Source organism: Malania oleifera, chromosome 4 (assembly GCF_029873635.1).
Source record: "Malania oleifera isolate guangnan ecotype guangnan chromosome 4, ASM2987363v1, whole genome shotgun sequence".
Lineage (NCBI taxonomy): Eukaryota > Viridiplantae > Streptophyta > Magnoliopsida > Santalales > Ximeniaceae > Malania > Malania oleifera.
In genome coordinates this window covers 91664964-91678513 of record NC_080420.1, presented here as the reverse complement: position 1 = coordinate 91678513, position 13550 = coordinate 91664964, and the positions used below count along the sequence as shown (strand labels likewise).

The window sequence follows — 13550 nt, the reverse complement described above, 5'->3', positions numbered from 1 at the left end:
TTATAATTACAATTATCTGTTGCATCTAAAAAAAATTAATATCAAAGGTCAAGGCTAGACGTGCAATGATTCTGAAACAACCCATCACGTCGAGTTCTTCATTCACTTTAAGAAACCTTTTTCACATGTCTGTCTGGCCGTCCATCAAGGCCTTTACCACGTCCCTTATCACATTCCTCACAAGCATCCGCAAGTAAGAAAAACGCAAAACACACCTTTGAGAATGCCATAGAATTCATAATCCATGTATTGTTGTTAAAAGAAAAAACTCACGTCTGAGAAAAATGTTTTCTAAAATGTAACATTGAAACATAAACAGAAAATACATTCTTACTGCTACACATTTCCCCGTAGGCAAGACGTCTCTGCCAAACTGCTGTTCACATATATGATACATGGCACCATAGAACAATGCCAAGAGAGTCGAAAAGCAGTACCAAGTATCAGGTGTACATAAAGCAAAGAAAGAAATGGCCTAATTATGTCATTAGAATTGATGGCAAAGGCAAAAGCATGCTGCTAGCAATATACAAAAGAAATAAAATGGAACTATGCCCAGAAGGGCTGTCTTTATTCCCCAGCCAAACCAAAAAAGGGAAAAATACAATAAAATTACAGACATGGCATTAACTTGATGGCAATTGCAAAAGAGCCAGAAACCAATGATAGGCTAATAGTCAAATTTGCATTGTGCATTTCTTTTGAGAATGTCCTAACAAATGGCAACGACCACATTGAACGACTCGCTTCGGGCGCTTTAAACTTTCTACACGAAGAACCTTCTTTTTGGGCCTCCCAGGTGGCCGACGAGTTTTGGGTGGGCGTATTGTAATATCAACTTTGGCACCTCCACCTTCTGCCCCCTCACTCAACTCCTTCCAGAGACTCTTATCTGGAATAGGATTTATCATTTGTGAATAGGTCTCCCGGTGGCTCACTACAGTGAAACAATGCTCTGCAAATAGATGGGCATTCTGCCCGCAAGAGATGAGTGCAGCAGCCGCATGTGCACATGGCAAACCATAGAGCTGCCAACGGCGGCACGAGCACACTCGACTTCGTATATCAACAATATTTGTCCGTTCAGTCGACACAATCTCAAATTCAATTTCATTTGCACGAAGCACTTGATAGCAACGAGCATCTGCAATTGCTTCTAAAATCCGCTTCTCAGCAGATGGCACAAGAATTGAGTTCCACCTCATGCCCATATTACGGCGTTCATTGAACCAAGATGTCAATTGATGTCGAATATGCTCCATCATCTGCACAATAGGGAGCTCGTGACCCTCAAGAGCCCAGTTATACAACAATTCGGTGACTCCCAATGTGAAATGACCATAGCGCATCCCTTCAAAGTATGCTACAGCCCATAGCTGGGGAGGGAACTGCTGAAACCAAGATATGACGTCTTGTGAGATCTCCATCATCTCAGATATCCTGCTTTCAAATTCAACAGCAGTAAGAGCATAAACAGCATTCCAGAATATATTAACCAACTTTGTGTTCTTAAATGTATCTCGAAAATTTTCACTAACATAACGCAGACAAAAACCATGAAAAGCACTTGGAAAATGTGTTTCAACTGCCTCTACAATGCCCCTTTGCCTTTCAGAGAGTATTGTAAGTCTAGGCATATTATCTGTATTCACTCCAAGAAGCTTCCGCAGCTCAGACATGAACCACATCCAATTGTCATCACTTTCCATATCAACAATAGCAATTGCTAATGGAAACAGAGCATCATCAGCATCAACAGCTGCAGCACAAAGTAGTGTACCCAAGTATTTCCCTTTAAGATGCACTCTATCAAGTTCTAAAAGTGGCCTACAAGCATGTATAAACCCATAGATTGATGCACGGTAGGAAATAAAGAGACGTTGGAAGCAGTTTTCCTGTCCAGTAGCAAAAACTGATGCAATGCTTCCTGGGTTAGTTTTTCTTATTTGTTCACAGTATCCAGGAAGAAGGCGATAGCCTTCTTCAAAAGTTCCATGAAGTGCTGCCATGCTGCGCTCCTTTCCACGCCAAGCTTGCATGTAAGATACAGCAACTCCATGCTGATCACGGATGTCTTGCAGAATTTCTTTTGGCTTGTACTGTGGATTATCACGAATACGCGATTCAACAGATCTCGCAACCCAACCTACTGACGCCTGCTGATGATGTAGATTTTGAACTCCTTCACAGGTATGCTCTCCATGCAAGGTTCTGATAGAAAAAGTTGGAACTCCAGAACACTTTGCAACATGGACACGCCATGGACAACCTTCCTTGGAGCACTTAGCAATAAACCGGCTTCTATCAGATTTTACTATCCGAAGATCAAAATGAAGCGCAATAGCAATATCTTTTAGCGCTCTTCGGCATGTTTCAACATCGGGGAACTCTTGCCCAATAACTAATGAATGATCCGTCAAAGCAAAAGAAGACTCAGGGACAATTAAGGAGTGATCTGCCATAATCAACCAACACAAATAGTGGCAGTGACAGCAGCCACAGGTGATTCAAAAGCTTCTCATCATGCTGTTCACAGATTGCAAACCGTTCGAGGAGGACGTTCATAAATGTAACAACCGCACATGAAGCGCAATGAGGTGCAGATACTGCAACATAAGGCCAAAAGAAGGTAAATAAATAAACATAAAAATAAAAGAAAATCAGAATGAAGAAATAGTAGCAGAAACATACCATAACAGGCTAATCAACATTGGGGTGGAAAGAAATTATTTTGTCACAGAACAATTGCATTGTAAGTAGAATATATGTCTAGAGTCTTATGTCTTCAGGGATGGATCTGTGCACACTATAAAACAAATTAATCCTCCTGTTGGATAAAAGAGAGAGCAGAGAGGAAAGCTGTAAGTGCCTAATGTGCGCCCAATTGACATATTTCATTGTTGCGCAAATATGGAAGATGAATGAGTGCAGAAAAATATACAAGCTCGTAATAAGTTCTAGACCAAAATTCAAAACACCACAATATGACTATGTCACATGATTAATCAGAATATACTTTACTTGTTTTCTTCACCATTTATAGTGCAAGTTCCTACTCTTCCTCATATATTTGATTTCTCATAATGAAGACCCACACAAAAGGTTTAAAACATGCATTAAAAATCCAGGCAAGGTAATCTTTGCAAGGGCTAAAGCCACCAAATCCTGGAAAAGCTAGTTAATTATTGATATAAAAGGCTTTTTATTTATTTTCTTTTTCTTCTCCTCACTCAAAAAAAAGAAAATGAAGAATTCATATACTTAAAAATAGAAAAACAAAGAGTAAAGTTGTCACACAAATAAACATATTAAGCCTCACTATAAAAAGAGCAGCCATTCACTAGTTAAATACAAGTAAAAAGAAAATCATGTACCTTAGTTTTCATTATTTAGTTGCTTATAGAATCACTTTTGCTCAATATCTGTTGTAGCTTTTGTTATATGATATCCCACCATGGTGAGATTTTTTCCTCATGTTATTCTTCCACTCATAAAGTTTTCAGGCAGACAGTTTGTGCGAGAAGAATGAAGGCAGTCATTAACTAGGGAAATCAAGTATCCTAAGGAAGCAATACACAAAGGGAGCTTTGAGCAAGGGAATAATTAATCAAAGGCCCCTAAAGATGCAATCAAAATCCTACCCACCCTAGAACCTTCCAAACTATAACTATTGCCCCCGCACCCCCACGCCCACCCAAAAAAAGAAAAAAAGACATTTAAACCTTAGTCCCCATACATACGACACAAATTAGGCCAAGGCCTGACCTTAAAGTTACCAAAAGATTTAGACATGACTGAATTTTCAATTAGAAAACTTCACCGTTCCCAATTATCATCATGACAACAAGGGTAAGACCTTGTATGATCCACACCGCTTTAGGAAACTAAAATGCAATTTCCGTCTTTCTGTGACTGGAAACATCATATCTGTGTGAAGCCAGTTCAACCAAGCAAAAGCACCAATTTTATAAGTTTACTGACAAATTAAATCATTCATCTAACAAAAATTTACTGGTTTATGAAATCAAAATATGTGTTATTGGTTTATAAAATCAAAATATGTGTTTTATATCAACTTTGCTGCCATTAACAATTTCATGACATTAACATTGATGGCTTAATCAGAAATCCCTCCAGTAAAATAAAATATAATCAAGTGAATCACAGTTGTAAAATGTAACAATTCCGCTGATTAGATCATATTGTGTTATATGTGAAGAAATTAAAATTTCCTTAGATATTTACTTTAAAGGCTAATTGGTCCAACTAAATGCCAGAAAAGAAAGACTGTACCTGAAATAGGGAAAAAAAAAAAGGCTAAAGAAAATGTGAACCAGTTTCTCCTCCATTGATTTTTCTTTTTTGTCATTACATTTACAGTTTTTTCTTTAAAAAATAAAAAAGTTATTCAAATTTATATTCTATAAGCATATCAAATAATAATACTATATAAGAAAAACAGGCCAACTATTACCATGGTTGGAAAAACTTCAAAAAATATAGAATTCCGAAAGCAAAGTAATAGTGAATCTCAAACAATCTAGAATTCAATCTATGCTATTACTTTAAAAATTCTTCAAAAACTAAATATTGATCACAAGAAGAACTTGAGAAATTAGAATGTCTATAAGTCAGACACCATTATTTTTGTCATATTAAAAAAAGCATCAAAGTAACAAATACAACTTGCTAAATGTTATAGATATTGAAGCAGAAGCAACAAAATACTTGAGCTAGGATTATATTGTACTATTTTCAGATTTCCTATAGTAAAAAAAGGTGGTACTACAAACACAGATTAATGTGAACCCATTGAATTTAGAAATTTGTGGAGCTTAATTTTAAAAATGAGCCATATGTGTTCTGCATCAAAATAGATTAAATAATATTTTGAGTCTGGACTAAAACAAATTATAAGTAGTATGCTAATGCTTTAAGTCAGTCAAAACTCAAAAGAAATGTTCTGAACCACTCATCCTTAATTCTTGAACCAAGCAATCCATGAATCAGGATCTTAATGCAACAAATAAATGATTCAATGAGAGGATTGAGAGCAGAATTTTGAAAGAACATTTCTTTTTTTTAATTTGAACTTCTACACATATAAGAAATATATATATATATATATATTTGAGATTTTACATAAAAGGAAAACAGTGAGTACTCAAATAATTATTAAGATGACATGATTACCACATCATATGGGAAAGCAATTTGTTTCTTCATATTTCTGTTTGCAAGTACACATTTAGTTTCTAACACCTTATGGTGAGTTGCTGGAAATCTTGGCACTTATGTTCTTCCATTATTTCTTTTGTAATAGAGGCTGGTACCAATACGACAGCATGGTTCATAATGAAACACAAACAATATTCGGTATCGGTAATAGAAGCAAGTCTTCAATAAGGGGCTTTGCCCATGTAATTGCCTTGACGCAGGATCTTGGAATTCAAACACTATTTGGGAATTAGGTTTAGGGTCAACAATAAAATAGCTTTGGAGAACCGCATTAGAGTATAAAGGTTTTAGGATAAGTAGGAATAATACAGAATAAGAGACGTGTATTGTGTATGACTGGAAAAATTAAGAGACCAAAAAACACAGGTAATTTATGAAAAAGAAGGGGAGTAGGAGATAAATCTAGGCAATGGCACGGTTAGCAACTAAGGCTTCCTAAACAATCATAGTAACAAGATGAGATAATCATACTTCAAATCAAGAGCTTGATTACTGCGTATTCTCAATTGGTCATCCATTTTTTATTTTGCCACATGAAAAGGAGAATGACTGCCTTTTATTGGTCAAAACTCCACAGAGAATATAAACACAAACGTATATAGCAACAAAATTTTCTCTTACCTGATTAAAAGAAACTCAGTTGATGCATAAACCATGGCTGATTCACAGCTCATTAACATGAGCAGTTTCCTGCTACAGTGCCACAAAAGATAAAGCTACATTAGCTCACTGTTATAATCTCACCTCTTCTCTACTTTAAATATAATCATTAAATAAATAAAACTTAAGGAACTAACTTTTTAATATAATATTTTATCATTTTTTTTTTTTTAAAATAATGAGACAATTATATTACGGAGCTGTTTGGCATAGCTGTTGTGGTTGTTGGTTGCAATTGTAATTGAGGTTGCGGTTGAAGGTAAATTGGCTGCTTCTGTTGCAGTCATAGTTCTCGTCAGTTAAAAAGGTGTTCCATAAAAGAATGGTGGAAGATGGATTTTTTCAAATGTTTTCATTTTGGAGCCTTTTTGAAAAGTTTGTGGTTGCCATTCACTGCCTAAATTTTCTTTTTGAGCCTCAAAAAAGGTAAACACTCCCTAAGACTTACCCCCCATTGTTCCCCTCACGGGGGCAGAACAAGAGTCGATACCAGCATTCATCACTAGCTACAAGGCAGGGGTGATAGACACAACTTATCAGATAAAAAGTGGCCAGGACAAGATTTTAACATTATTTAATAATAATTTAGGCCTTTGAACTGAGGCATTTGTGCCTTTTTTCATGCACTGATATAGTGTTCTCATTGATCCCCATTATCTAGATCCAACTTAAAAGAATTTAACACCACTAAAAAAAATGAGTAATAGCAACACTCGTAAAAAAGTTAACCATAGTAATTCTAAAAATGTAAACCATGTGCAACCGGAACGAGTTGCACTTCACTGGATATATTTTATAAACCCGTCAGGCCATCACCACATGCAGAAAGTATATGTTCACCTGTCTTCAACCACTTCTTTTAAATAATGTGATCATAAAAAATTCATATTCAGCATTGAACATACCGACCTAGTAAAATACTACAGCATGAAATTTCCACATTGATAATGCTTAGAGTAACTAATAACTCTAGAATTTAAGAATTGGGAATTTATTTTCTTAACAACCTCTTAAGACCAGCAATCTAGTAACTACCTAAACACATTCAAGAATGTAATAGAGCCAATACAAAACGACACACATAATTTGTCGTTAATTTTGTGATTCTAGTGGAGCTCACTTGCTTATTGAGTGTTTTGTTTGGATCGAGGACTCTTTGGGGTCCTCTTCTTCAAAGCCCTTTTTCACTCATCTTACAAAATCCAAAATCCTAGACTTTCCATCTGGAAAGAATTGTGCACAAGGAAAAAGTCCCTTTTAAGATTCAAGGTTACATTTGGAATTTGGTTCTCAATAGGATTAATATAAATGGCTTTTGCTTCAGACTAGGAGGCCTCATAAGGCTCTCAGGCCATACGTACGCATGATGTGCCATGAAGAAAAAGAGACTAACTGTTATTTATTTCTTCATTGTGTGGTGGTGAGGTTTTTGTGAAACAACTTGTTTTCCTGCTTTGGTGAGGATTGGGTGGCTCAGCAGACTGTTCATAATTTATAGCAACGAACTTAAGAACTTTTTCAAATAGTCAGTTTTTGCTACATTGTGGACACTTTGGCTTTAAAGGAATGCTAGAATTTTTTTAAAACCAGAAGACTTCTCTTAACTTGCTTTAGGAAAAAGTTACATTTGTTGCTTCTTTTTGGGCACATTCATTTTGTGTTTTTGAGGGTGTTTCACTGTAAGAATCCGATATCATAGGAACTAGAAGGAAGCGCTGATGTAACTTTTTTTTATTTCTATTATATTTTTTGGAGGATGCCTTATCCTCCCTGCACTGTAATTTTCTCTAACCATGCTTTAATGAAATTTCTATTATATAAAAAAAAAAAAATTTGTGATACTTGTGAGGAATGTTGTGAGTCTTGTAACAACTTCTTTTAAAATATTGAATATAAATTAAATACAGTCAATTAAGACTTCCTTCCATATTTATTAAACACTTACAAACACATAAACTGCCTTAGTCTTTTTTACCATATTGTCATCGTATATGAGCTAAATTGTTCAAAACAATTACTAATGCTTGATTCTTTTTTCACTTTTAAAAAATTCCTTTTCTTGCTTTGCTCATTTAGCAAAAAAGTTTATTTAAAAAGGTAATATCTTCTAGAATTTCATTATTTCCAATAGAGTAAAAGTGTATAACAACTAATTCCTCAGAAAAAAAATGATCGACTGATGACTGATGTAGAACAAATTGCAGCCCAGTATAAACTATGATCCATTAGCTGTTTAAGCAACCTCTTAAAGAACACAACCTTAGCCAACAACAATAAACATAATCCAAGAATGCAAACGCATTTGAACAATAAAAAGCTTTCATTTAGACACAATGCCCTTCAAAATTCACTGCATTTAATCATTTGTGCTCAAGTTTATTTCAATCATCATTATGATGATCCCATAGTTCAAAAACTGCTAGCAGCCTAAGCAAACTGTGAATTGATGCAAACATTCCCAAACATGGCACATTTTCATTTCAAAATACCATATTAGCAAACAAAAGTTCTAATTCAATATTTTACATGATATTTTGTTAACAGTGGAGCATTATCACATTCTAATTTTATACTCAGTCATTATACATTTTTCACCATCATACTAATAGTACACCTCCAACGAACTACATTTTAGAGCATGTATTGTACTGCATCCTGTTCTTCCACAAACAGGCAAACTGGAACAATGCACATTCTAGGTAATATTGAATCCATTTGATTGTCTTTCTCGAACTCATATATCACATGGTTCTTTTCTTGATAATATATTTAAATATCTTGGAACGATTGGGCTGACATTCTAAAGAGGATAAGAAAGTCCAGCATTATTCAACAAGATGCAAAAGCACAGTCGTAGATGAGGATATTTCAAAGGGAAAATTTAGTACTATCAACCTCAATATCATATTCATTGACAATTTTGTTTTTCAAAGCAGAGGAAAACGATGCAGCCAGTTAAGCCCAACTCAAAAGAGAAGTCCCAATCTATGGCACCACAATCTGGTTCCGGACCAACTGCTTCTAGGATTTTATAAACTACTCTAGTGTCAATTATGGTATCTTTTAACAATTTTGATCATGGAAGATCTTGAGATATTTCTTTTTAGAATCAAGATCCATCTTTCGTTTAATGGCTACGGAAGCAAGAAGTATCTATGTGCGACATATTTTTTCAATGCAGTCTTTCCAAAATTTCCTTTCTTTTTTCCCAAAAAAAAAAGTGAGTCTTGGACAAACATTGTTTCATAGATGAGCTAATCAACCAAAGGCTTGTCAATGTTGAGTTATCATGACTAACAACATCAATCCATTCCAACCCTTGTAGTATAGTTCCTCTCAACTTATCCTAGATCTTTCAGGCAACTGCTTAAAGCCCAGAAGCCTAGCCAGCCACTTTAGTTTCTAGACATAATATTCTTCAAATTGTTGGCGCTATGATAGCTGCCACTAGGCCCACAACCACGTCAAACCACTAGTAAGTTAATAGCCGAATATGCCTTTTCCTAAACTATACCAGTAACTAATAATAATATTAGGATTTTTTCCACAAATAATGATAGTATTACGACAGCAGTCAATATTACCATATACACAAAAGCATACTCATCTAGATGCGGCTAGTGACTAGCCACGCAGGGAAAAAAGAAAGAGAAGAAAAAACAGAGCTAACACTAAAAGGGTGAAGCTCAGGTAACCACATTACAAACTATTTCAAAAATCAAAGGATTCTATTTGTGTAAGCATATGCCCAAATGACTTTAAAACTTCCAAATGTAGCCATTCTTTTTGGCGAAGGATAATAACTTAAAAACCATACCTTTTAAAGAAAAATTTAAGAAACTTTCTTCGTACCTCAAGTAGTTGTCACGAAGCATCCTAAGTCTTCTATCGAAAAATTAATGAATGAATATAAGCATTCAAGCTAAAGGCGGCACAGAAGTCGGTCTTATTGGACATTTTTGTTTGTGTGCGTGCGTGTCTGTGTGTGTGTGTGTGTGTGCGTGTGCGTGTGTGTGTGTGTGTGTGTGTGTGTGAGAGAGAGAGAGAGAGAGAGAGAGAGAGAGGATACCTGAGGGATGGGCCAGCGAGCGGACAGACGGACCAGTGAACGGGCCGCCGGCGAAGATCAGGAGAAAGAGATCGGCGAGAGGAGAGTAGCCGAGGAGGAGAAGGGCGAGGCCGGTGACGTAGTCGTCGCAGAGAGGGGATGGGAACGGAGCTTAGTTCGCAAAAAAAGAGGGACACCAGAGGAAAAGGAACAGAGCAAGTCGGGGCTTGGGTGGGTGGTGATTCTTAAATTAGGGCATTGGGGCAGGGTAAAATGGTCATATGGTTTTTGATGGCATTTTCGTTATTAAAGGGCACTTTTAGACTCTTTTGTCTTTCCGCTACAGGATACAGAACGACGCCGGATAGCTTTCATTTCCTACAGAACTTTTGCGCAATGGAATAGAATGGGAATGGAATATAATTTAATTATTTAAACAAAAATAAAATAATTACAATTTTATCACTAAGTTACAAGCATGGAATGATATGAGAATAGAATTGATATTTTTATTTTTTCACATTTTCATGCTTAATAAATTTAATCTTAATAAAGGAATGAAATAGGTAAGTGATGTTTATTTTATAATTGTAGTGATTTCAATAATAAAAATAAATAAATAATAAAAAATTAATTAATTAATTTAATAATTAATATTAATTAAATAATATTATATTATATTATATTATTATAATATAATATATTATATATAATGTAAAAGGCAATCCTGAAGCTTCCTGGGTTGGTTCTGAAGAAGTCGAGACCCCCCATTGAATATTTTTTTTTTCTTCTTTCCTCTACTCAACCTCCTCTCCTCAATTTTCTCGGTAATACATGCGCTGATTGGGAAATAGAAAATACTACTGGACTTCATTTTCCGCCACCGACATTTTTATTAGAATGGATTTATCATAGGAGCGACGTAAGTACCACTTTTAGGGTGAGATAATCTTTTTCTCTTTCCTCAATTTCTCCTTAAATCTCCAACCAAATTGACGATCGAACGTCACCACAGGATCCTAGATTCGATCCTCGCCATGTTGGCCGAAATAAATTTTTAATTTGGAATTTTTAAGCACCACTCCTAGGTTAGGGTGAGGATAGTGCAATTTTATTCGTTAGTTATTTTTTAAAGTTTAATTAATATTGGAAATGTGTGGGTTTAAGAAATATTAAAATAATTATTATTCTGGAGAGTTGAAATGATTGGTTTGGGGGGAAATGTGAATTTCAGGGTTTTGAATTTCAAACGCCATGGGTGTGGGATTGGGTTTTTTAGCAGACCTCTCAACAAGTTAGGTAAGGGGAATAAAATTATGTCAGGAATTTCTGAAAATTAATTGATTAAATTAAACTACGATGTGCATATAATATATATATATATATATATATATATGTGTGTGTGTGTGTGTGTGTGTGTGTGTGTGTGTGTGAATTTTCTGACTTGTTAGGTATAAATATATATATGAAATGGTAGTTTGGAAACATCCAACGTATTACTGGATAAATTATTATATGGTTAAATATTATTGAAAATTTGTGTGGCATGAGAAATGATTGCGAATTATTGAAAAATGAATCTATGAATATTTATATGTTGAATGGGGTTTATGATGAGATAGAAGCAAATATGTTTTAAAAAGTTACGTTGATATGAAATTTAAACAAACATGATTTTTATCAGATATGATATGATATGATGATTTGAGATACACACAGATGCAATAGTTTTATAATTATTGATATGATGCACAGCCATAAGTTACAGACGAGATGTGTTACACATGAATACTTATGTGCTTGGGCATGTTTATGAGAAATGAAAGCTTTTGGGAAAATAGATTTTTATGTAAAAATAAGTGATGGAAATGAGAATTCAATTGATTAATGATATTAGAGCACGGTACCGTCGCTAGTGATTAAATTAGTGCAACCACACAGCTCGGGGAGCGTGTAGGTATTGGAAGTCGATTGGGCCTTCAAAGAGATGTTGATTGCCCTTGAGTCCGAACCAGGTTGCAGTGGGCCAATTGTACTACAGATGAGGTATTTTGACTTAGCCTGGTAGGCCAACTAAGGTTAAGTCTCACCTTCGGGCCGCTCAACCCAGTTATGTGGAGTTATTACAAGACAATGATATGAATGGGTCTCCTCATTACAAACATGATACACTCAAATGTTAATACTTTGACATATATGATACTCTGTATACTAAAATATTTATTAAGCATGATTATATTTTCAAAAAAGTATATGGTTACAAATATACATATATGTTATGACTATGAGTACAGATTCCTATGATACTTCAATTAAATTAATATTTTTATAAACATGACATGATACACTGAAATTCACTGTCACACACTAATAATAATTTATTCCACTTACTGAGAGGTGTCTCACCCCATAGATCTTAAATATTTCAGGAAATTCGGAACGTCAAGTGAAGCGAGCTCCGAAATAGAGGATACGTCACCCTATAGTGTAGGGTATGTGGGTTTATTTTGAGAAACATGATTATGGGTGTATAAACCTTGAATTAGTGGTTGACTTATATTGGGGGTTATGTGTATATTTTGAAGACATGTAGTACTCTAGTGTTGTAAATAAAGTTTAAACGTGTTATGTTTTTCGCTATATAGATAAAGTACGTGTGTGGACAGATGTATTCCTGGAACCCCATTTTGGGTCCGAGTTGACTCAGTTGTCTTTATTATTATTATTAGGGTATCAGAGGTAAATTGTTGGGAAAAAAAACAGTGTGTCATAGTTTGGTATCAGAGCCTAGGTTGTTAGGTTCCGTAGACTTTAGGATACAGCAAATAACAATACCAATGTATAGGAATAAATTTTTGGGAGGATTAAGATTAGAATTTAGGGTTCTGACTTGCTGCTTGGAGGTAGGAAATTCCATGGTGATTTCCATGATTTTCCTGGGGTGACGATTTTAGGAAAGTTATGGTAAACAATTGCTAGTTCTTGTTTTAAGTGGTAAAACTGAATCTTAAATTAGGAATAAGGATGTAAAGGCAAATGGTATAGGAGGATATGTTAGGGATCTAAGGTAAATAAATGTAATAGGCATGTTATGATGTTAGGATTTTAAAGTTGGTACTTATCTATTTTCAAGATGGACCATGGAAATAACAATGCTCATGCTGGAGGTGGTAACGATGCAGGGCCCTCAAGTATGGGTGGCAGCGATTCGGAGTGATCTTGCGTAGTGTTGCTTAGAAGGTCATGGTTGAGATAGTACAGAGTTCTAGGGGGCAAGGAGACTCGTTAGAAGACCAGGGCTGCATGATTGAGCAGTTAACCAAGATGAAACCCCCAACATTTTGAGGGAGTACAGACCTGATCATGGCAAAAAACTGAATACATGAGATGGAAAAGATCCTGATGATACTGTGCTGCACTGATGAGCAAAGAGTACTATATGCCACATTCAGATTGACGGGGGAGGCTGAACGTTTGTGGACTGCTGTGACGCTCTTGGAGGAGCAGAGGTTGGTACCATTGGCTTTGACTTGGGAAAGGTTTAAAGAGATTTTCTTTGACCGCTATTTCCCCTCCTCGGTTAGGGATGCCAATATGGAGGAGT

General features: G+C 35.5%; 1 protein-coding gene across 8 annotated transcripts; it reads right to left on the bottom strand.

Moving 5' to 3' along the window:
* Positions 1 to 463: 463 nt before the first annotated feature.
* LOC131153572 (uncharacterized) lies at positions 464 to 10167 on the bottom strand. Of its 8 annotated transcripts, none has more exons than XM_058105969.1 (4): positions 9968 to 10167; positions 5860 to 5931; positions 2692 to 2827; positions 464 to 2606 (listed from the first exon to the last, which is right to left on the bottom strand). In XM_058105969.1, the coding sequence occupies exon 4, from the start codon at positions 2460 to 2462 to the stop codon at positions 678 to 680; it is 1785 nt and encodes a 594-aa protein (XP_057961952.1). In that variant the 5' UTR covers positions 2463 to 2606; positions 2692 to 2827; positions 5860 to 5931; positions 9968 to 10167; the 3' UTR covers positions 464 to 677. The 8 variants fall into 8 exon arrangements, with proteins under 8 accessions (XP_057961952.1, XP_057961954.1, XP_057961956.1 ...); XM_058105971.1 differs by having other exon boundaries at positions 2692 to 2806; XM_058105973.1 differs by having other exon boundaries at positions 2692 to 2797.
* Positions 10168 to 13550: the final 3383 nt, after the last annotated feature.